The sequence below is a fragment of the Frieseomelitta varia genome, unplaced genomic scaffold, assembly GCF_011392965.1.
Source record: "Frieseomelitta varia isolate USP_RPSP 00005682 unplaced genomic scaffold, Fvar_1.2 scaffold_152, whole genome shotgun sequence".
Taxonomy (NCBI): Eukaryota; Metazoa; Arthropoda; class Insecta; order Hymenoptera; family Apidae; genus Frieseomelitta; species Frieseomelitta varia.
Window position 1 is genome coordinate 963,758 of NW_025109217.1, and position 26,110 is coordinate 989,867.

General features: G+C 41.4%; 2 protein-coding genes across 7 annotated transcripts in view; one reads left to right on the top strand and one right to left on the bottom strand.

Annotated features, from left to right (window-relative positions):
- The window catches only part of LOC122535218 (synapsin), a 46,339-nt gene that overhangs the window by 11,362 nt on the left and 8,867 nt on the right, over nucleotides 1–26,110 (top strand). The gene's annotated exons all lie outside the window — the stretch shown is intronic.
- Nucleotides 33–25,904, bottom strand: LOC122535240 (metalloproteinase inhibitor 3). Of its 5 annotated transcripts, none has more exons than XM_043666621.1 (5): nucleotides 25,346–25,904; nucleotides 3,088–3,214; nucleotides 2,903–2,985; nucleotides 2,586–2,822; nucleotides 33–2,223 (listed from the first exon to the last, which is right to left on the bottom strand). In XM_043666621.1, the coding sequence occupies exons 2-5, from the start codon at nucleotides 3,212–3,214 to the stop codon at nucleotides 2,002–2,004; spliced, it is 669 nt and encodes a 222-aa protein (XP_043522556.1). In that variant the 5' UTR covers nucleotides 25,346–25,904; the 3' UTR covers nucleotides 33–2,001. The 5 variants fall into 5 exon arrangements, with proteins under 5 accessions (XP_043522556.1, XP_043522545.1, XP_043522537.1 ...); XM_043666610.1 differs by having other exon boundaries at nucleotides 25,379–25,903; XM_043666602.1 differs by lacking the exon at nucleotides 25,346–25,904 and adding an exon at nucleotides 14,603–14,755.

A 26,110-nucleotide genomic window follows, 5' to 3' on the forward strand; every position in this document is an offset into this window, starting at 1 on the left:
CATCTCTCGCGTCTACGTGTAGAACGAACGTATATAAGTTTCTCGTTTATTGACCATCGTTCAAGTGTTATAATACTTTACAAAAGTTATCAAATGGTAGAGCTAAAGAACTACGAACATACATCGTCTCGTGTTACGTTCACAAAGCTAGAAAATGTCAGCTAACTTTCGTTCGCGTTGCGCGTTTTCTTCTTCTTTTTTTTTTTTTTTTAGCGTTTTGTACTAAAGTTCTACCCGTGTGCAGGGCGGTCTTCGCTTCTCGTCGCTAGATCGCAGATTTTTACGCAGTTTTATACTCTGGCAAATGGACGTAAGGAAACGCAAGATACGTGGAAATTTGTTTTCACCTTTGGAAGGTGAATGACGAGCGCTTTACTTTAAATATTTTATATATTTTCGTACATTTCACGCATTCTGCGAATTTTCGTGAATTCAATTCATCGGATTTCTCGTTAATGCGTAAAAATTCGCAGTCTGTTCAAGAATCGTTCTCGAGAAACGACACGCGATCATCACGCTTAGATGCAATGGTTGATGGATTAGAGAATCTAAAACTCGATCGTAACATTTCTAATACGACGTTCCAGCATTTTCGTGCACCCTCCGAATAACGAGACAACGTGATCGTTGAAGACAGAAACTTTGTCTTCTTCGATGAGGAACTAATCATTCCTTAATCATCGTTTTCTGAATAGTTTCTCTTTTCCTTTTTCAATTGTTTATTTAACTTTTCCAAGGTAGCTAATTCGATCGTTACGTTATGTCGATATTCGGAGAACCTGTACAAGGCTTCGCTTTAAATTAAATACGTGTTAGTAGCTTCTTACATAGGAAAAGAAAGAGAATAAAAAGTAGCTACGTACAACAAAATGAAAAAAAAAAAAAAAAATGAGAATAATTTAAACATGTATAATATACATCAATAGCCTAATATGTACAACTAAAAAGATAGCCAATCGTCTGTATTTTAGAATTCATGATCTGCTATTTTAGAATTCATGAAATTCAATCGATTCGCATTGCCGAGCTTGGCGAACGATTCGTTTAAATACACAGAAACAAGGTTAACAGCGGTTTGATTAACAAAATGGAAGGAGGAAAATTTCAATGCGAATCAATACGAACAAAGTTTGTCCGTCGACGATTCTTCTCGACGGCAAGTTGATTAAATTTAAAACGAGGATCAATTTAACATTCAATTGCGGAGAGGGAAGAAAAAGGAAAGAGTCAACGATCCCAAGTAACGGAATAAATACAATCGACGATCGGTCAGAAAAAGAATAAAATGGAGGAAGAAAGGATATCAATTATTACGGACGCGCTGCAATACAGACCTCGAAAACGCGGAGGAAGTAATTTATCATGGAAATGCAAGCAATTTCAACAGTTCGACGGTTTGTATTTATATACCCCTGAACAACAGCTTCCTCTCAGCCAGTCGTGTACGATTTTTCATCCTTCGATTCGCTACCCCGATGTACCTTATCAGTCGACGAACGACTTTTGCGTACTCGCCGACGCACAACCGTCCGATTAATACTTCTAATGGAACGCAACAATAAATATAGCATGACACGATGCAGAAATAAAAAAAAAAAAAGTCACGTCACGCGTTAATGCTATCTCGGCTAATTCGACTTGCAAGAAACTTTTTTCCGACCGTTTTGGTTGTTGAAGAAACGTCTGTGAAGATATATACGCCCGATACAGTAGCCAATCGAAATAAATCGTGCACGGACACGATGGATGGATAGCATTAATTCGTCAACGTGTTCGCATCCAACGGTATACAGCGACAGTTCTGCTGCGTATCGGAACGCTCGTTACTCACGAAGTGACATTCTCGTGGCAATACCGCGAAATTTCACAAATACGTTTGGTAAATACGTTTCGAACAGCGTGCTACGTGACTTGGCACGAGCAACGTCCACCGATTTCGCCAGCGTGATCGATCCTCTCGTTCAACCGTAGAACTTCCGCGATGCATCGAGACAGATTGACTTAAGGTTCCCGTGCTCTTTGTTGCTCGCGTTTCTGCTGATACTCCTTGATGCAATTCTTATAAGGCACCGACGGCACCCAAGAGCATCCGAGTGGTCCTGGCATGCAGACGCCGTAATTCCTCTGGCACTCTTCAGGACCCGGCTTGCTTTCCCACAGGCACTCTTTGCCGTCTGTGCTTTCCAGAACGGCACCCTTGGTCCACCAAGGCGTGTAATGGATCTGCAATCGATATGAAACGAATGTGGCGTGACTTAGTGAAAAGAGAAGAAGCTTTCATCTTACACGGGAGAGTGTCAACTGAATTTTTGGCCAGTATCGATCAAACACATCGTGATTTCACTACTAGAGTAATCTGGCCCGCTTGCACAATGTAATCTGCAACTACATGTCGCAAGTGACAAATTATCTGATTATCTTCGTTATAAACTACTCAATTATCTACGAGGAAAAGTTGTAAAATCGGGCAGGATTTTAGCTGCCCAGGAGAGACAGTTAAATTTTTCCTTCGATAAAAGTGGGACTTTTACATTCCGAAAGAAGCAATCGGCAGAAGATCGAAGAGTCGAAGATATTTTACTTACGCTACACGGGCAACCGTAACGATACAAGTGCTTGAAACCCTTTCGTTGTCTGCTCGTCACGGAACGCCAGGCCATCTTTATACCGCACAACGATATGTTCGCCTTGTCACCGCTATACGTGTTTCCGCTAACAACGTAGGTCTCTCCGACTTTGAGGTCCACCCCGCACAGAACTTCCGACGACGCGGTCCACAAAATGTTCTTCTTCAGGATGGTGTACGATGTTTTGCTATTCACCTGCGATTAAACAACAATCGGATTTAGATCGAAAAGAGGCGAAAGAAAACGGTAAAAATAGTTGCAACTTCCATACGAACCTTGAAGATTTTATTGATTTTCACGCTGTAGGCGATTTCATGCTCGTTCACGTTCGTTACTTTCTTCACTCTTACGAGAACGACTACGTACAGGAAAGAGAAGAAAACGGTGTTTACAAAGCACAAGTGCAGGCCATTTGATGGTATTACGATCTAGTGAATTTCACTCTCTTGGGAATTCTTACCGAAGTCTGAACTGCAGAACAGTTTTTGAGGATGGCTGCTCATGCAGCTGCAAGCCGCGACTCGTTGCACCGGCGCCAACGACAACGCTATGAGCAGAAGGTACATCCAAAACCTTAATTGCCACATCTGCGAACAAAAGATGTCGTGTGAAGTGAATATTTTCGATGCGTTTTTAAATTTAATTAAATTTCTCGAAGAATACATTAAATCTTATCGGGTGGTACGGGTATTTACCAAGAGATGGGAGCGAAAGTTAAAAATTACGCGATAAGAGGCAAGGTAACGAAAAAAAAAAATCGATCTGAAATCGTAGATACGAAAACAAGATAATGGAACTGTAACGAGATAATGGAACGTCTTCTCGCTTCTACGCGCAGTCAAGGTCCATTTATCTTCGAAATCTGATTAAACGTATCCAAACGATCCGAGACACTTGTCACCCGTCCAATATCACGGAACATATATCTCTATCCGACGAACGAACGTGAAACTGGCTGGCTAAGTTATGCGAATGCGTGTCTGACTTTTTGACGCAACAAACGAAACGTCACGGCGTGAATCACCCTCGTTTCTAAACCCGCGGCTAATCTCAATTTGCTATTGGCCCATCTAAATCTGGTATCTCGACGGCCCCACCTGCGTGCCTCGTTAATGCAAATTTATTCAATCCTCGCGGAGCTGTAACGTCTGGCTAAATTGATGTGCGAATTCTGCGAAACTGGCGGCCGACAATTGTTAACAGAGTCGTTCCGAATAAATCGCCGGTGAATACGAAGCCGCGAGATCACCGCGAGAATAGGTGTCAGTTAATGGAACTTGGTACTCTCGAGTCACGTGTAAGTAAATCAGCCAGATCGTTTCGAATCGACGAAGAGCCGAAGAAGACACCCAGAGTGTGAATCGAGGAAGACGATGTTGTAAATTCATTCATAACACTCATCGCCCGCTGTAATGGCGAAGAGAATCGCCATTGGACCGACGATAACTATTACGGAAGCGTTTGAATTCGACCCGGTTTATCAACGTCAGTTGGACCTAAACATAGACGTATGGTCAAATGGTTAAACGAAAGTTTAACGTTGGCCAGAAACGCTGCGAGCCGTTTCAAAGATCGTATTGACGATACGTTTTCCTTGGGCTGCGAGAATAGACGGTGGTGGACAGTTTAGGAGATCTGGGCATATCTAACGGGTACCGACCAGCTGCTGCAGAATTCTCCTCGATAACTATACGCCGTGAGATGATCACGTGCATCGACAAGCTCCAAATCAAACGATCGACGTTTACGATGCCACCTTTACTCCTACCTTAACAACTTGTTCTATTTTCAAATCATCGATGACAAAGAGCTTCGGGGATACTAAAACTTCGAACTGTTTCGAACAAACATTTCTGGTTAAAAATGAATTCAACGAACGAAATTATATTTTGGTACATGAATTCAACAATAAACGAAGTGTATTTTGGCGACAGAAAATTGAAGGAGAAAATAAGGTAGATTAAATCAGAATCAGATACTTCAAAAACATCTCGTAATCATCAACACGCCAATATTGGAACAATCCAGGTGCTAAAAATAGTCACGTGTAATAACGAATGTCACAGAGCACATATTAAAGTCAACCTACAAACAGTAGGATATATATTCGTTCTAGTAGGAACAAACGGGTTAAGGCACGTGCACGAAAACGATTTCGGTGAACTTTATCGCCATCGAGCTTCAGCGGAATGCAGTGAACACGCTCGATCGTTAGCGTGCTCGCCAAGTCACGATACTCAATCGTACATCGATACATCGCGCTTGAAAATATTCACTCGCGAAGCGTAACACGCTGATGTCACATCGAGACGCGCGTAGTGCATTTACAATAAACGGCAGACGAATTCGTAGGTGTCCCTGTTGCAATCGTCGTTTAACACGCATTACCGATGGAACTTACATTCACGTTACGCCGTTGAACGTTTCGCGTGATCATTTTGAAAAATTGATTGGCCGGCCCGGGCAACGAGCTAGCAAACTCGAGGGGAATGAATGAATGTTAATAATAAAGGCAATTTGACCGAGTTGAAGCAACGTTACGCTAACGTGGGGGCCGCTCGTACAGGCACTTGCCGGCAGATCCGATTTTATTTGCGTTTCCAGTCGTATTTCGCGGTTTTATCACTGACAAGTTGAAGGAGCCGGAACGTTACAGCACGACTAATACTAACAAGAAGCAATTTCGCGTTTGACAACCGTGGAGTGTGGTTTGATTATTGTAATTACGTACCGGCGTACAGAGTGTCCGAGAGTTATGACCACGAACTCGTTCGCCGGTTAGCGAACAACTTACAATGAGTGTGACTGGAAATTTTCCACACTGCGCGGATAAAAGACTCTGTGTACTTTAATAGAGTGTCGCTAGAGAAATAAACATAAACTTCATTTACACTTTAGTCAGAATTTTATAGCTTTGCTAAAAACTTACGATTTGGAAAGTTCCCGTACGATTAGTCGAATGAAACAGAATGTTAGCAAAGATTTATTTAATCTGGTCAATATTATAATGAGCACTCAGCTTTGAATATTTTACATATTTTTGCATATCATTCGAATAGTCACCGCGTACTTATATTGTTGAAAACGAAGTTCAAATGGCGTATAAATATAAACTTCTACCGATCGAATCTACATATCTGAATGTTTTATTGAGGAGAAAATCTTAGGTAGTCTGACTAAAATCAGCAAATTCTACTTTCACGAACATTCTGTCGGTCAACGAGTTCAATTAATCGGAGTTTCAACGTGCTCGTGAATTCTCGATAGTGCATCTCTCAGAGTAGACCTCCTCTCGTCGAAACGAAATTTTAATTAACGACTATATTAATTAAATTACCGATCGAGCCCACTTGTCCAAACGCCTGCCAGCGAAAAAATCTTCGTCAGACGAAAATCAACAAATTCCACTTTTCACTTTGGAGTATTCCGCGCCCCTCGACGAGTTCAATTAATCGGAGTTTCACCGTTTCAATCTACAAATACTACCGATCGTCAAAGTTTTACATTCCCGATATCGACGAAATCACGTTCGCGCAGTTGTTGTCAAGAAAAACCAATGTGGTCGATCGAGCGCAAAGTGTATCGGAGTGGTTAATTGCAGGCGAGAATTTCAACGGAGCCACAGTTCGTAGCACCCGCACCCAAATGACGGGACCGGTACCTCTCGCGCGGCATTCATCCGACGCACTTCATGCATCATCGTGCAAAACGGATCGATTGGTCGGCTGATGTCATGTAGGCAGCCAAGTACTCGCGTTATTTTTATTTCCGTTGGCAATAATAAACAGACACGCGGGACGCATCGGCCGATCTACGCCTCGTGACGCATCGCCGTGACGATCTGTCGCGCAGCTCATCATTCATCTCACACACACACACACACATAACATTACACATGATTTTTACTTTGGCTCGTGGAAGTGTTGTTTGAAACAGTTGCCATAAAAATCTGTCGTGTCGGATGGCGGGAAACTTGAAACTGCGTAAATTAAAATGAATAAGAAAATATAAAGTAACATGCGTGTGAAATATATGTATACAAGGTATAACAACTCACGACTGTTACGTATTAGTTAAATATCTATTCATTAAAAAATAAGCATAGCTACGTTAAGCATGGATAACGAGCAGATAATTGATTGTTTAAATACTCTCATGATCTCTACTAAATACCTCGTCTTTTCAACGTGTACCTTCAAACTTGTTTTCAATGTTTGCCAACGTAATTAACGACAGTCGGCTCTCACCGTGGTGCTAACGAAAATTTCAAAAGTCCGCGTAACACGTTCACACGGAGCTTCTTGCGTATTGCAATCTCTGATATTTATTTTATATGCAGCGAGGCTCTGTGCGCGTAGTCAGGCGCATTGTTATTTCCCGAGACAAACCGTGCTCGCCTGTCGTATTTAATGCATAATAATGCAGTTGGCAATCCGGTGTGAAATGAATATTACCCGACACGCTGACAGCGGATTCGATTTCATCTTGCTCCAGTTCGAGGGAGTTTCGTTCCGACATTCGTGCCACGTTGTGGTCATAGCTATCCATTTAGAAGTTAGAGTAACAGATTTGCGAGCTGGAAACTCTCAAGACGCAAAAATTTCTTCTCGTTGACCTTTAGTCGAGAGGATAAAATTAAGCATCTTATTCCTGTTGAACTTGTACGACCAACTTCCTGTTGAAATTGTATATTTGTTGTAAAGTATCGAAATTTACGGGAGGGAAATTTACGTTGTTCATTTTTAAATGGAAAATTAAGACGTTTGGGACTCGGTCATTCAGCGAGAGCCGAGTGAATAAGGATATAAAAACGTTCGTTTTACGAAGACCGAAGGGGAACAGCATTATCATTTCGTGTTAGCGGGACGAGGATCCGACTTGCGTACGAGGTACGAGGTAATTTACGACCGATAATTCTGGCCCGAAGATTTGTGATTTGCGCGGATGTAAATAAGTGCGCGAGGCTACGCCAATTAACCTTAAACTCTGAATAAGATTATACACGGTAGAATGCTGTTACGCGCAAATGAGCGCCGAGCCGTGCATACCCGTTGCAACTCATACTTATGGTAATCCAACACGAACGTGTATATAAGTGCAATAATATAACTCTTCCGTACTTTTCTCGTGCTTAGTACAAGCATCGGGGATAAACTTCGCGATAATTCACGCGTGTCGTTGCTACTCGCTACGTACGACAAATTATCGAGGAAAAGCGGCAACGATTGGAAATTGGTACGAACGCGTGATACGAATACCAAGCGTATGGCAATGAACAGACGATAATTATCAGATCATCGTGAACATTTCTGCGGTTTAGTCGACTCTGATGCTGCTTAATTTAAATATAGAGATGTTAGACATGTCAGCCATCTTGTTTGTAGTAACTCTTCTTTTGTTCGGTAACTCATAGCACGTTCTATTGTGTAGTAACGATTTTCTTTTTCTCAGTATATTTCAAAGACCAGATGTCTCTGATTTATACTTGTCTAATTTTTTAAACTCCAAACAATAAGTTTCAGTTTTCTTGACACGTTTACCTTGCGGAAAATGATTTAAAAAATAGGAATGTTTTGATAGAGTAAACCTTTTAAAAATCATTAGTAATAAAAATCAAGGATATAGTTGTTATATTAACACAATCAATACTTTAATTTCCTCAAACATTATGACAAGCAGAGTTTAAAAAATTCTAAAAATTTTGTAAAGAAACAAAAGTTATTCGACTATGAGACTAATTTTAATAACAATGTACTAAATCTCAACACTGTTGTTACCCCGGTGAAAGAATAAGAAGGTTGACTTATCAAGTATTCTTTCTTTACACTGTTCGCTTGATTACGCTACCTTCGAGGCGATTGGCAATTTAATGAAAAAAAAAAAAATCACAATGAACGATAACATCCGACTCTCGTGATTACTCGCTGAATGTTTCCCCAATGGTGAAACGTCCTACAGAATAACTAACATAAGCAACCATTACATAATAGTTTTATCAGAGTCAGCGGCTATTGATTCAGCGTTCCCTTATCGGTGGCATTAAAATCACACTCGTCCCGTCTGCACGTGACTTTACGTAACTTCATCGACTTACGTTCTTACATTATACGTGTCCATTTATTTACATATGTATATCGAGTTCACCGGCGCGGCGTGGAGGATTGTACCGTGTCCAGTTGTAACGTTTATCGCTTTCGTATATCTTCATTAACGCACGAACATCGGGACGTCGGTGTTTGCGATGTCGTCGGACGACCATCGTGTTTCGAGGATACACGCTTCAACTCTTTGAAGAGTGTTTGTTGTAAAAGTTGCACGGAAATTTTACTTTAATGAAACATATAAAAGTAAAAAAGGATTGTTTCAAGTGTTAAATACGTAAAATTATATAAAGTGACTAAATGACTTTTCGTGGGCAGGGAAAAAGTGTAAAAATATTTTGTATACAATTTTCGACTCAGGTTATTAAAAAAAAAATAAAATAAAAATTTAGCAAAAGTTTAAAAAATTTCGCTCGGGGCGTGAAAAATCCAGATTGTTTACGGAGAACTTTAACTTTCCATGGTGGATTGAAAAATATACCACCCAGGGTATCGAATAGACGTTTTTTAACCTAATACGCAGTACGAAAGATTAAAAAGCCTCGACGAGAAATTCTTCCAATCATCGTCGTGAAATGAACTTCAAAACAAACGCGATGTATGGCGATTCAAAGCGGTTAAAGCGTGTCATAATGACGTGCGTCGAGTGCACTTCCAGCGATTGCAACGCGTCCGCCAGAACCTTTCTTTCTCCTACCTACGTACACGTGTGTCTACTTTCTCCGATCACGCGCTTTCATCTGCGGTGTATCGTTGTAACTTTCAAACGCGCGAATCACTCGCAGAGATGGTTATTCCCCCGTCGAGTCGATTTTAATTTACGTTACCTTTCCATTCGCCAGCATGAACTTGAGCTGATTTCCTTGCAAATAAATATCCCGCGAATGAAAAATTCGTCTCGCCTCCCATATTCACGAAGTCGAAATTGAACGTTGCTTGAATTATCCTGCGACCGAATATTCGAGAAAGTGGTGCTTCAATGATGAATTGACGCGTGGTTGAGAAATATTGAGTTGGTGGAAGGGTAATATTGGTGTTCGATACTATGTACGTCATAATTCAATGTAAAAGATGATATTCTATATTTATAAAATATCTCGTCTAACCTCAGGAAATAGTGTAGATCGAGTAATTTTTATAATTAGACAATGCAACAAATTCTCTTAATTACATTTATTTATTACTGTAGACTTCCATTTTCATGTGTTGCGAGACAAATAATCTGTATAATTCGAATTCAGATTTATATAGGTGTTCTGGTTCAAGTAATAAACCGGCAAGTGTTTGTTTAATCAGACGTTGATCGAAGCTTGAATCAAATAAATGGAGTTGTAATATTCAAAATACTCTTTCTCCTTGTTTGCCAAACGATCGCGATTTTCGATCGTTAAAAATTATTTGAATAATGTGAAAATTGTCAAAGAAAATCCGCTCGAATACGAACATCATCCGGGAAGTAATATCGTAAAGCATAGCACGAAGGAGCATTTAGAACGAATTTTTTTCAAAAGGAGGAAATACCGACTTGCGTCAGGCATTCTTGCGATTGTTTAGAAGAGACAGTGGGCGGATTTACGCGGCCATTAGAACGCGTTCTCAGCGAGTTCTTGAAACTCTATATTACGTTACAGTACCTGACAGTAGTGACAGCGACAGAGCAGTTCGTATCAAATATACCGAGGCGTGCACCGAATCACCAGTTTTTCAGCGTGGAAACACGCGCGAGTTTAATAGGACTCCGGTCTCGCGAATAAGAGATATATCGCGTAAACTATGATCCGAGCAGCCGGATGATAATATTGTGCTTAGCTCGACGCCAAGACGTGTCCAGAGAGTTGAAACTTTGATCAGAAAAAAGAGTGTGGTATATAAAACTTGTTGGCAAAGATTTTTACAACGAAGAGAGAGATATTTCAACTACGATTAAGCTTTTAACGAAAATCATAAAATACTTTGTAGGATACTTTCACAGAGAATGGTCAGAATTGTTTACGGATCGAACCGAACGGATCGTTCTTCCGGTCACGTCGAGATTCGTAATTAATTGCTCCCCGCTTGGGGAATAAATGGATCGCGGTATCGCGAGTTGCAACATTATGGTTAGATCTAACGAACCCGCGATTTCGAAGTAGCACGCGCGCTTTGAGAACAATTGCTCTCGTTATCGTTGCTAGAGGCCGTGTTCCGCTGGAATATTACGCTTCTCGGAAATGTTTCTGAAAACATGCTCGGTCTATTTTCGAATTTCGGGGATAAAAAAGAAAGCTGTTTGGTTGCCACGTTTCTGGAGAATTTCGCGGTGTATTGGCAAATTCAATAAACAGCCGAATGAGACGAATACCATGCGGGGAACAGAAAAACTCGTTTCTTTAATTAGACCGTGTACTATCGAAAATTTCTTTCTTGCCGCGAAACATAGAGGAAACGTAAATTTTTCGGGTCGTCAACTTTTTGTTGCGTCGGAATTTTTAACTCGTATCTCGTTAAAAATTAACAATAATTCTTCAACGATGAGAAATTAAGGATTGAGCTTTTGTGCAGATTGAGGTAGAGAAGAAAGTTATAAAAAGAAACTGACGACTGATATTGTGATGACGATCACGAACGAGTATTTCATCGAGGGACCATTTTCGTCGGCGGCCATTTACATATTCATTAATTCAGCGTTACGTTAACACGCGATAAAATATACAACCGAAAATTTTTCTCAATGAATTGAATGGCTGATCTGTTTATCACGGTTTGGATACATCGATTACTCGCTTTCGGCGCATCATCGACGTAAACATCGGTTTAATCGCTATGTAACAGACAGGCTACATAAATTTTAACCAAAGTATCAATTTTCTATTGACCTCGAATTCTAAATATCCATTTCTGAATATGATTTATTATCGTCGTAAAATGAAACAAGATTTCATTAATTACAAAAAAGGCATGCGATCTGAAACAGAAATTACTCTTTGGCAGACTTTATGGAAACTTGAATAATATTTAACACTAGAACTACCGACAACTAACAAACTTTTATATCTATAAAATATCTAATAAAAATATTCAAATGGTAATGTGGTTCTAGTGTCAAGTATTTGATTAAATGATTACTATTTTCTGCATGCTCTACATTTTTCAACGATATTATTAATAAAATATCAACTGTTTCCAATTTTAAATTTTTCGAAGATTTATGCATGAATAAAATCGTGAATGTTTCGTGTTTGCTCCAAGTATTATGTCAGTCAGTAGACGATAATAAGGGCAGAAAATCGGAGCGATTTAACAGCGGGCACTTAACAGCCAATGCGAAGACTCGACGTTTGCGTGGATACCAATTAGCATCGCTCACGATCTGGCGAGCCAAGTGTTGTACAGAAGCTTTTGAACACGTTACTTGAGGTTCATCGCTGTATTTGCCAACAGAGCGTGCAATTAATGCATGAAAAATGACGTACGTACGCATTGACGCGTATGTACCTACGTAAAGGCCATGGAAACGATGTTGATTGAATTGCGTGAAAAACATTCTCAAGGATTCTCGGAAGACTCGGCACAGAGTATTTTCATTTCGATTAGAAACGCCTCGAGATGTTTAAGAAAAAAGAAATGTTCTTGAAATGCTTGAAATGTCGTTTTTCCCCGGAAGCGATGCTCTCTTTAGGTCAAACATTCGTTATGATTATCGTGAAACTTGGAATGTAACTGACATCAGTCGATAATGTATGCAAATCTGAGAACCTGCTGCGTAAACGTAATAAATAGACGAACCGTGGACTACTCGGAAAAACAAATATCACACTCGAGCTGCTTTTGCTATTTATTTCAGTTTTTTTAGAAAATTATTCATCGATTATAGTAATTATTCTTGTAATATTATTATTAAAAAAAAAAAAAAAAAAAACAAGAACTGCGTTTATAAAAGAAACAAAAGAAAAGAAAAATGTGAAGCACTTGACACAGGTTATGAAATAATTGATATTCATCTTCAGTACCGATCTAATCGCGTGTTTTAAATCTCGCTATTATATTATCTAAAGTCGTACGTGTTACTTAATTTTATGACGAACATTCCGCATGAAAGCGTCTATCAAATGATCGATGAATACTCACACTTGGATGCGACCCGAGTGTCGAATAACGCGAACACAGAGAGCAACATTTTATTACAATCTAGATAAAAATACACGCGAATGCAGTTAACGTTCAACACGGGGTCTGGCCATGCGTCGGCTAACAAGATAAATCTGCAGTTTTCCTCAGAAAACAGTCGAATCATTATACGTTCTAAATTCGCGGCTGCGGTTGGCAGATGCGGCCCAGACAAGTATTAATTACACGATCGATCAATCACCGGCGAATGAATGGTCGGATGACGACCGCCCCGATGTCACGAAGCGCGGGTGATTTCGAATGATCGAGCTGCGAGCCGCGAATGAAATAAATTAACGGATAGGAGAGCCGGCTCGAGAAACGATTTACATTTTCCGAGCCATTTGTGGCAAACAGCGTCCGATTAATGAAAATGGTTTAATAACCGGCTGTTCGATGCCGAGACACGCGGCACCACCGCGAACGCTGCGCAACGGCAAGCGTTTCAAATTGATAATTGCCACCGGAGCTAATAACAGAGCAGCGTGCAAACACAATATGTCGCGGATATCGACTATCATCTGGCATTCGTCTGAAGTGAAATTAGTTTTCACCGGGGGCATTCCACGTTGGACAAAAAGAATTTCTCCACTCGCTCGACGCACTCGCGGCAATGAAATTCCTTTGAAACTGGAAACACACGGCTCTCGGAATATTTGCAGAATTTTGATATCACATTATTTTACGAACTTCCATCTTATCGGATTTATTTACGCAAGTGTAAAAAACGTACGAGTTGAAAAAGAGGGAACAAAGTTATTCCCGATACAACATCGTTACTTGTAGTCTGACATTCATCTGGAAGGAGAATTATTTTTCACCCGAGGCGTTCCACGTTCGATAAATGTGCATTCGCAGAAACATTTAAAAATGGATGTAAACTTACAAACTTCGAGAGCCAAGAGTTTAGAATTTTTGCAGAATTTTGGCATCAATTTTGGTTTGCTTCTCAAGGGTTGTTGCAAGAATTTTCTTTTCTCACACGCTTATCGGATTTGTGTATTTAATGCAAGTGCGAAAGCGTGCAAGGAGGAAATGATTAGTGATTAGAAATTCTAAGAATTTCCCCGTTCGTCGTATCTTGGATAACATTTATTCAATGTAAATATCGTTATCTTTCACGCTGCTGCACGGCGTACATAATATTCGCGACATATATTTACACGATATGCCCGTTGAAATTGTCAACGAGCAAAAGAAAGTAGATGAAAAGGATACACATTGACTTTCGCGAGACATAAATGTGTGCGTGAAAGTTGACAGTTATCGGTCGCGGATGTCTATTGCCTCTGTCACGACAACCTTCGTCACTTTACACGTCTATTAAACTGAATGAACTCACTCTAGCTTCCTAGTGGAATGCAGAAACTTCTTCACTCGTTTCAACACAACGCTATATATCCTATCGATATTCCTAACTGCTCGATACCCAAACGTCACGTACGAATTCACTAGATTCACGCACGGAAAGCAAAATGAAATACAAGTTCACGAAACAATTTTTGAAACAAATTCGTGAGACGACGAATTCGATGATCAATCACGAATAGACTGCAGTGTGATGCTTTACGCAAATTTTTCAAAGATTCTTCTTCGTAACGCAAGGAGTATCCTACTTTCGATACTTGTGTAAAGAAATCAGCAGCGTAATCGTGGTTGTCGAATTTCTGCACTTCGTGGCTCGCGAATAATACGCGAACGTCGGATCGAGTAAAAAAAGAAACGAACCTCTGGAATGGAACGAAAAATCCAAAAATAAAAATTCACGTGATGACGAAGCAGCCAGGTAGAGGCTTCTAAGACGCGCGTCAAAGCAGGACTGCCCCAGTTCCATCGTATTACCGCTATTATATTCCGCGGCAGCATCCGTACATGCGTGTACGCATGAGCTCTGAGTTCGCTTGCTCGCTCGCTCGTTCGCACGTTTCGTTCGTCAACGCGGATACACGGTGCTCGCGGCGTGCAAAAGCAACGATCTCGAGCCGAAAAAAAGGAACGCGAGACGATCTGAACCCTGATTAATCATAAATTTGGACGTTACGTCACGTCATGGACGATACGTAGCCGGAAGTGCAACTGACCGACGAAAGAGATTACGTTCTCGAGATACTTCTTGGTAAAGACGACAGAATTGCTCCCGTCAATTACATCATTACTTTAACATACGCTTGCTTTAATCAGTGTTTATGATTACTCATTAGATTTAAATTCATATTTCCTCGAATATTGAAAATTGAACGTATAGCAAAGATTCGCTATGTGTATTATTTATTCCGATGAATGTTAAACTCCAAATGTTTCGTATATCTTTGGTATATTTAAATTTTATACGAATATATAAAAATCCATACAACTGTGTCACCGTTGTCCGCGAATTATTGAAAACTCCAGATACTCACAGTGACTTTGATTTGAATCGAAATTTGTACGTGACAATAGTTAATTTCACAAATGGAGATTCTAGAGAAAAATTACGATTAGAGACACGATTTCTTCGTACCTAGCGTACGATTTCCTCGTTCTCAGAATTTATAATCTTTCATCTTCTGATAAATAAATTTATGAATAATAGAATTGACAACTTCGTACGAAGTGGTTCATTTATAAGTGGATTCTGGAGTGAAAAGAATGAGTTGATGTTTGTTGAAGTAAGTGTACAAGAGTGATAACTGCCGGATAGATTTGTGAGTCATCTGGCGATATCTGGCACTATATAAATTACAGCTCTTGCGTCTAATATTAAAAGTTATGACATAATAAGTTTATTGAATACGTGCATATCTCTGATATTTATATCGCGCGTTTAAGAGGGACAACGGGGAGCAATATTCGTATCGTATATTCATCATCGCCGGTAAATACGTACTCTGAGGTTATTAAAAAGATCGAGAGTTTACAGATGCACATGTAAACACGTTATCGGCGTGTAAATACATGTTTAAACACTTGGGCAAATCTGTAACATCTGAAAAATATGGAGATGATCAAATCTTTTAAAAATGATGATAAAAACCTTGTCAATTTAATATAGTAAAATCAGTTGTTTTATCAAATCATTTAAACAAATTTTTAGGTTATGCATGAATACAAGATTCTGCTAGATCATTGGTGTTTTGGATTAGTTGTCACGTTTCTCATAAAACCAATGGATATTCTATTATATAGATTATTATATTCTTAGATTTATAAGAAATAATTCTTATATTTAGATTTATAAGAAAAAGATCTGTATAATAGAATATCTTATAAAACCAATAGATATATAATATAGAGTTGTAAGAAAAATATTTATATATATATATGTATACATGATAACGTATCCTGTAATTTACATAATTTTGCAACATTCAAAATCTTTGGTCGTCGAGGGAAAAGGAGGCCTGGCACAGTTTCAAGCAGTGGCAATGAATCTCTCTATGACTTTGCATAACTGTTCCACGAGAGCCGCTATTATTAATCCAGCGCGTAACATTGCAATTTCCGAGCGTGACTTTCGACGCAACTTTCGTCGCCGTGAAACCTCGGGAATCAATCCCTCGTTCGAAACTTCCTCTCGAGAGAACTTCCGCCGAACAGAACGCGCGAGTAAGATTGTGTTCCGGTAAGGTCTGGCCGGCTTTGATTCGACTTTGTAAAATCTTCGTACACGCTTCGTCGTTCTAATTTCTCGGTGCGGGTTTCAACCGACGGGCAAATTGACAGGTCGAAACGTTTGATTATGATAATGAAAGGTGAATTAGGGTAATCGCAACGATGCAACGTGGGGGAATGTCACGGCGATAAAAGGTGAGCTGCGCTCTTGGTGAGCTCGCATCTCGTCGCGAGCGCGTATCTATATTTAAGGTGTGACTCAGTGTAAATAGCGTAGTGAACTGACGCGATACCGGTGGTCGACAATTTGCTGCTCGTCAAATCGGGTCGTTAATGCGGGGTCCGATGACAATCCGCCAGTTTTCGCCGGCTGAAATAAAAAATCAACGGTGATCGAGCGTTGGATTCACGGATTCACCGTAATGCGCGCACGAGCTGCATTAATTCGACGATTCGTAAGCGATTCGTAATGCGCTGAGTCTCGCGCGCTTTCAATATCATCGCTTTCAGAGTCCATGCAACGCGCATGATTCACCGGAGGATTACGTTGAGATGCAATTTCGCGAAGAGGGACGAGAGAACGCGAAACGGAATCCCAAGTAGATTCGGAGCGTTCTATGCCAGACGCGCGAGGCCGACGTCACTCCCGAAAGTAGGAGGAATTTTATCGCTTCCATGAACCACGTGTTTGCACGTGAAACAAAGAAAGAAAGAAAAAAAACACGTTCCGTGGAAGTTTTCGCATTTGCGAAAATAACCGTCGGCGGAGAGAACGTCTGGCGATAAGCTGCCAGGGAGGAAGTGATCGAGAGAGGCGAGCCGTGCGCCACAGAATGAGGAAGAGAGACGAGAACAGATCTTTCGAGAGATTTTCGCGAGAAGAATCTGGCGAAGGGAACCAAAAGAAATCGCTGCGAAATCGTACCACGTGACACGATAAACGTGCTCCGTCTCCTATGTAAATTGCAGTCGTCGAACAATGAAGTGTAATTTCGTTGCGAGGCTCCGAGCGGGGAAACTTCACGAGCGGCTCGGCACTGAAAACGCGAGGTTTCTTTCGAAACGGTCTGATTGGTAGAATACCGCTGATAGGTGGCTTTTACCTTGTAAACAATGGTACAAATCACGCCATTAGCGAGGACACTCTCTCTGTCCTACGAAACTTTCGCCGTATCATTATGCAAATTGTTAGGAGGAGGGCGATCAATGTTGTAAAATGATAGTAATAACGAGTCATCGGTGCGAAGCGTAGAACGAGAAGAATGACCGACCTCCTCGAGGGCGATCGCGCGATAAATGGCCACGCGATATATTTATCAGTGTTGTTTGGATTTTGGTAAATTGCGGGGCCGAAAATATAGGGCAGTTAACGGTACTGAAATAAATGACCAGCTATTTCCACGCGCATCGAAGAGAAATAAAAGCGTTTCAAAACAGCCCGTGGGTCACAAACCGCTGACACGGATTGCCTGCATCTATTTATAACCAGACGGAAGAAAAAATAGAGTCCACTAAAGAATAGAATCTATCTTTGGTACGAGTCTAACCGCGAGAGCAATTGCAACGATGCACTTACGCTGCGACGAACGTTCTCAATTTCTTTTTCTTTTCAACTTTTTTTTTTTTACAAACGACAGGATGTTCTTCTTATTGGAACCACGTGCGTTCGTTTCTAGATTAGACGACCGTGACTCTAATTTCGCAATCGCTTTTAACATTTAACTCTAACGTTCCAAGGAAAAGAATTCACGTATCTCTGTGATTCTGAGTAATCCTTCTCTAACTAAATGACACCGTTACCGCGAAAGCAAATCTGTGTGTACGCTGCGCGTATCGAAAAGTGATTGATACGCTGCTTTCGAGCGTCGAGCGTCGCCTGTCCACTGACGACATCCTGTGATAATAACAGATGAAATCACAGAATTACCAGGTAGAAGCGCGAGCAGATGGGAGAAAAATTCAGACGCGCGTACGACTGTTCATGGAACATTTGTCTCGAAAAGAGACAATCTTGTCCTTCACCTCGTGAAAGAGAGCTGCGCGACTCCGATACCGGCTGCGAAATATCGCGTGCCGCGCGTGAAGAACGTGTTCCGGAGAAGCCACACTGTTCGCCTTATAACGGGCAATTAATTCTCCCGGGACGAAGTGACCGGGACACGGGGAGAGCCAGAGCCAGAGCCTAGAGTTACAGAAAATTGGATTTATCGCTGAAAGTTCACGTGGCTCGCGCGATACGAACGAACAGTAAATCACCAGGTGTCGTTCGAGCTGTCGTAGTAGGTGAGCCCGATAGAGAGACCGGATAGATTGAAGAGAAACAGGGAGAAAGATGGAGAAAGAGAGGGAGATCGAAGCGAACGACGACGGTGTCTAATTACTGAAACGCTTTCCCATCCTAGAAAACGATCCCGATTCGCCGAAGCGTTGGTCGCGAAAGTTGGTTTTGTGCGCGATACTTCTCTTTCGCGAGCCGATGAATGAGATTGCTGGCCGCTGAGTCACTCTTGTGCTCGTAGTAGTAAAGCGTTACCGCGTTTGCTGGCCCGCGAAAGAACGCGGTAGACGTTCGGAGAACAGAAAGAGAGAAGGAAAGAAAGAGAGTAATAGAGAGAGAGAGAGAGCCTCCGTAATATAGCATCACTCGTAATCACGTCGTGGCTGAAATTGTTCAAAAGGCTGCCCCCTTGGAGCTGATCGCTCCCCATGACGCGCGAAGGCTTTCTGCGTGTGTACATACGCGAACTTGCCGATTGCCAACTTATGGATACGAGCGGCGATCGGTGCCAAGGACTGATTCAACGGCAGCCGATTCGCCTGCACTTCAAAGCGGCCCGCTCCTCCCTCCTGAAAAAAATCACCTCCTTTTGCCAGCCGATTTCGTATGTATGTACTTCCTGCGAGTCACCAAGCTGCGAAACTCACTGCAAAATATCCACGCGAAGAACCGTTTTCACGGCGAAGCTACTTGCAATTTGATTACTCAGGCCAGAAGAATGTCGAATAAACAATTCGCTCAAGAGAACGACGTTTAAAACCGCGAGACAGCTGCCGTGCAAGCAGCTGATTTCATATTCACAGGGAATACGTCGTATACGAGAATTTCACGCAATACTCCGGAATACCAAAGCGAGTGGAAGCGAGGAACGAAACATCGCGATACTATTATAGAAACGCGCAGCCACGGTCCAGCCCTGTGGGAATCTTAATTAATTTCTGTCGCGATGGCCCAGGGAAACGAACGTACCCCTGCTAGGTCAGAACCTAGGAATATACGTTTCTGAAGTGAAGGCGACACGTGCGATGGGTTGTCGCGCTCGTTCATTATCGCGGCTTAATGCATCAGTCGCGCGTAACGCGATCGGTCCTTCGTGCCAGCGCGAGTAATCGCGCGCGTTAATTAAAGCGCCCGATTTTATGTGCGCGTCGCGTGATTTTATCCGCGTTTGCGCGAATCGTCGTGAATGCGTGCTAGAGAGAAATTAAAAGGACGACGGGGAAACGAAATGGCAAGAGGTAAAAAGTAAAAGGTAAAAGGGAAGAGTGTTCAACCGCGGCCAGAAAATGCATGACTAGACTGACCATATATTCGTGATGATGTAACGGGTGAAACCGCAGAGACCACACCCCGACGATGCCGCGCAGCCACGTGCTGTGTTTCGTAAGCTGCCGACTTTTAGGCAAGGCCACCGCGCGACTCGAGATGCTGCTCGCTTCCCACAAGGTGTTTTCGGCCTGGCCATGGAATTTATCGCGCGTATTACCTCGACATGCGGTAAATAAGATTTGTGACCTCTGATTCACGTCGGTATTTTAAGAATTATGCATCAAATCTTTAATGTAGTTCTAACTGTATGATGATATCGCGTTGCCCGTGACATTCGTCCTTGGGGATTAACTTGACGCGTGGTATAAAAATTCGTGATCACCGATTCGTGCCGGCATTTTGAGAAATATAAATTAAATAAATTTTTATGATATCATATTTAGGTACAGTTCGAAATATTTTCGGAGTATAAATGACGTTTATTATTTTGGTAAGATTTGTAATCTATAATTCATATTAATATTTTAAAAATTATTGTAACCAGTAGATATTTATTGTGATACAATGTTTGATGTTCAATATGTATATATAGTTCAAATTGTATATAGAGATTTTATATTCACATTATAATTATTTATTTATATTTATCTTATAATTATCTTTTATTTATTACATTATATTTATCTATCTTTCATGCGCGGACATTTTAAGAATTACACAGTGAGTACGAGATAAAATTACACACTGTACAAACTGTGTTACAGCGAATGCTTCATACGGTTCAATTGTACAAATTATTCGAATTCACGGAATCAGGTTACGATTAATGAGCATTTGCTGTGTCAGCAAGTGGATTGTCGAAGGTTCTTGAACCGCGAGCGAAATAATTACTGCGTGAGAGATCTAGCGGCGTACGACGTTTCCGGGTGAAAAGAAGAGCAAGTTTGTGCTCTGCCGTTTGAAGAGTCCGTCCCGGCGTTGTTGCTCGTTAGCGCGAACAACGAGACCGTGTCTCGCGTCTTCGAACGGTGCAATTGGCAACAACTGTGTTCACACGGAGTGCGTCAATTTTAATTGATTGAAAGAAACGACTACGACAACTACGTCGCTACGTTCCATTGATCCAGACTGACCTTTGCCTCGATGATTTTACTGGATTCGATGAAGAAAAGGGACGAAGGAATTATGTACATATCTTGGAAAAAAGCAAATCCCGCAGAAATTACCAATTTATTACTGGCGCCAGAGGCGCCCATTGGATAATGGCCAAAGCTAGAGAAACGTCGTTAATCACGCGACATACATGTATGTAGCTCGAAAATGCACGGAACTGGTTGGAATGAGGTCGTGAAACAGCACACAGTGACTAAAATAACGAATAAATCTAAAAACGTCGTTGACTCGTGAGACGAGAACACAAGAACAAAGCGTGTTCATCGCGCACGCTATAATCAGGATCGCGAGACAGGCATAAATAACGAGAAAATTGCCAATAACTCCGAGACATGACAATTCCTGGACATGATAATGTCCGTGGTACGTTTGATCTTGGAAGTTTAGGATTTATTGTCCAGATTCCCAGATTGCGCTATCTCTGCGTCTGCCACGAGATAAAAGAAGAAAAAAAAGGGGAAAAAAATACCAGAAGGAGGAAGAAGAATGAATCGCGAAACTCCCGCGGCGTTATCGAAACGCAACAGTGTACACACGCGTTGTGTTGCCCTATCCTGTGTATATACATACCGTCGTCGGACGGCGCGTGTGCGATCATGAGAACGTTCTGCTATAAATATTCGACTCGCTGGTCTAATCTGTTGGCACATACGAGATACACCACGTCTACCAGATCCATGGATCTCTATCGAATATATTCTTCGAATGAAAATGAAACGCGTGTAGAGCGAAGGTAGATATGTGACCATGCGAATACGAGGGCCTTCGTACACGTTTCTACAGAAACGCGTGTGTATTATAGACACATGAGCGGAGACCGGCTGGTTGGCGCCACTCCGGTCCTCTCCGCAGTGTATCGGAGTAATAAACGTAATATCACACACGCCGATATGACCTGTGCAGCACGTTCCTTTACGAGAGTCGAATCGACGTATACCATCCTCTTGCAATCTTTCTTAATCGGCGTATCACAATACGCGACGTGTATGAGAGGTCGGAAAGCATTTATAACGCGTTCCAGTTCGTTCGGTCAGTTCAGTCTGACGAACAGCGACCACGGCGATTCTCGATCGTTCCGCGAAATCATTCTTGTACTCTTGGTATTCTACGTGGCAGACTTGAGAAGTGAAAGTTCGAATAAATTGGGAAATATTTGTTAAACATTTTTGGCTTTATAATGGAGTATTTTTGAGAATAGAATGACGGTGTCTGTCAGCGTGAAATGTTTTAAATACTTAAGAATAGAAGATTCTTAAGAACTTATTTATAAAATTATGAACTTTTAGAATTTTAAAATTCTAAAAAAGGTTATCTTTATTAGGTTAAACAAACTTTCCCATGTGTACGAAGTACTTGGATCTAGTTCTTTAGACAGAAACTGATAAATTAATAAAAAAATTCTCTGTGCAATTCCGTGACGTCGTTTCGTACGAGGAAATTGCTCTTATCACTTGTGAATTTTACGACGAGATTGATAAAGAGGATAAGAGAGATAAAAATGCAAAACTTTGATCGAGGACTCGGGCGTCAAACACGCCGAATACCGTATTCGATCGCTGACCGTAATAACTTTGTTCCCGATGATGTTTCTTCGCGAGTGTACACAAACGGTTCACGCGAAAGGATCAATCGTTAACTCGACGCCGGCAGGTACATTCCTTGAGTACGAGCGGCTCGATACAACCAACTCGCGTTTCATGTTCTCATATTTTCTGTCGTTCGGCTGATCGGAATCGATTCCCCGACAGCATATCGAATTCGATTATACGGACATCGCCGATCGAACAAGAAACGAAACTTCTCTCGAGCTTTATTGAAATACACGGTGTCTTCCTATGACTCGTCGATCGATCGAGGAAGATGCAATCTGTATTTAACAACCGGTTAAGTCAGATCGTCAGATATTCGATATTTAATAAAGTTATTAAACATTTAGTAGCTATTTAAGTAGGATTTCAATACAGGATACTTAACGGGATGTGATCCACATGTTCAAAGTAATAAATAAGCAAATGGCTATTCTTCGCCCTGTATCGAATCGATGGCAAGGTATATTCAATTTACGAGGAAATTTCATCGCGCAGAATCTGACCGTGAATGTGAAGCTTTATAATAACAACAACTGATTGTAATGTATAACATTCGAAAGCTCGGCGCCGTGCTTTTCCAATTCGATTTCGCGTTGACAACAATTGACGATGGAAAAAACAACTGGTTATTAGCATTTTGTCACTTTGAGAAACTTTAAATACTATTTCTGAGGATACTCGTAGGCGACGTTAGAACCAAAGGAAAATTAAGGCTCGTTATACAAGGCCGATTGTCTTTGTACCCTTCCCGGTCACGTGATTGGAAAAATGGATCATTTTTGGCTTAAATTAGGTTGGTCAGTTCCATAAAGTAATATTCGCAATGGGCCTAACAATTCTGCCCAGGAATGCGCCCCTTACATTACTTTTATATGTTTATTAGTCCTGTTAGTAAATCCAAAGCCAGCGGGTTCTCTATACTTCTCTCTATTCCTTATCATGCGAGAAATTTCTGTTGTTCTAGTATCGCGGAGCACATACTAGAACTTTAATGATCTTCAGCATGCAAAGATTAAAATTTTTACGTATTTCAGCAAGCAGCGAAAGAGTACTTGACGACGATCTTAAATGCGTGTCAATTTACAGTTAATTAATTCTCGTTCGCTGGCTGAAGTAACTTCTTTCATTTGTATTATCATAGAGGTATTTGCGATTATCAGGATCGAGTGAGTGGCGAGCAGAGGGAAACGATGATCGTCAACAGCGGACATCTCGATAGGTCGAACCTCGACTAATTAGTATCATGAATTATTTATATCGGGGACTGTCGCTTAAATAACATAACAATGATAGAATATAACGAGATGCAGGAGTTTCATTTGCCTTTAGTAGCGAGAAATGCCAGGTACTTGAATTTTTTTTTTCTACCTGTTAACTATGTTGGACTCCGTGTAATGGAGTCAACACGCTTATAATTTAGAAGAGTTTGTTCCCTTACAGTCGTGCTCGTGCATGAAATAGAATGACATAGAATGATTTACAATGATTTAGAATGTCTTAGAATATGATGAATGTCCAATGCTCTTAATGATTTAGAATGTCTTATGCTATTGAATGTCTCTGAAGCATGTGTCCTTATATATATTTGGTTATCATCGTCAAGTGGAAGGGAAAGGAGCATAAATGATTAACTATTCACAGTCCACTTTTATGTGGACTGTTGCTAGCTCATTGTCAGTATTTGCATAGAATCAATATTGTCCGGGTTGGTCATCCAACAACTACACGAATAGCAGGGTATAATAGGTGTTCCTCGATTGGATTAACATAATGAAACGACCGTGAACGTCCACGTCTCTATTATTTTCGCGACTCGCGTGGATTCTCGCGTTTCAGCCGCGGCGTTCGCACTTGGAATGTCCGTCTTCGCGTAAGTTTCATATGACACGGTCTTAGAGACAGTTCAAACGATTCTGCCCCGTCTTCGCGTTGTCGTTTAGATTTATCGCTTTATTTATACAACTGCAAGATTCCCGGTATTTAGCAACAGTCTCGAAACGACGCGTAATTCCTACGCTAAATCCGCCGCTAGAAGCGCATAAAGCACAGACACGGCTGTTTGGAACGACTGTTGATCTACTTGGATAAATCGATCGCGTACACTTTGAGATTAGAAGAGAGAGAGAGAGAGAGAGAGAGAGAGACGTAAAAAAAGCGATTCTGCGTTTCCTCAGTGCTTGATTAACAACGTTTATTTTGGATCGTGAGCGAGTCTGATGTCATCGTTTTGATTACTAGTACGATTAAGCGTCAAATGTATGACTTGAGTCCGAATGAACTCAAAGTGCATCCACTTATTCACGAATATGCGTTACCACTATGTCCGTATCGAATCATCGAATGTCTTTTTTTTCAAAAAATTATTGATTGACGACGATCGGAAGGACGAGAGATGAATATATAACGAAAAGTCTGAAATACAAGTCGTTGGTGAGATAATATTATTAAACGGAGAGCAAGTAGAAAAAGTTGCAAGTAGAGAAACAGTGTGACATAAGAGACAAGTAGAGAGACGCGTGCGGTCAAATACGCGACTAGAGGAGAAATACGGAAACGTATTCAAGTACGTACAATGTGAAAATCGCACTCGCGGTGCACGGATACCTTTCTTCGTGACTCGTGACCCTGCGCAGAGATCCTTCCGCTTCGGCTTTCCTTGCCTCGGTGTACGTATTTACTTGCACTCTACCTTTCTCTCCGTTATTCTCCTTGACCTCAAAGACGTGCAATCATTCTTCGAAACTGCGAACCGTTGCGCCGTAGTTCGTCGAGACGGGTCGACGTAGCCGATAGATCTCGTTGAGCCGGCAAGTTCCGGCGCGATTCGAATCACGTGCACTACGGTTCTTCTTCTTCTTCTTCTTCTTCTTCTTCTTCTTCTTCTTCTTCTTTTTTTTCTTTTACCTCGTTTGCGGAAATCGATCGAGCGCGAATCTACGAAACGCAACAAGCGGAAATGTACCTTGGACAAATCAACGATCTGGAACTAACTGTATCAGCCGATGCAGCGTCGGCCGTGAACGAGAACCGACTGGATTTTCACGTGTGTTTATTGATCGGCGCGCACGTACAAGAGCCGGGGACCGTTCGCGCGCGAGCTTCGAAAAGCAATGCAAGCGCCAACGACACGGGAGCCTCTCGTTCCTTCCTACGTTCTTACGTCGATCTCGCGCTGCTGTTTCTGTCTCCCTTCCGATTCTCCGTTCCACCTCTCTCTCACTCTCACTCTCTCTCTCTCTCTCTCTCTCTCTTACTCTTTCTCCTACTCTCCTCTATCCTTCTCGTTCCCGCTCGATCATACCTGTTCTCCGTCTCTATCCCCATTTCTCACTTTTA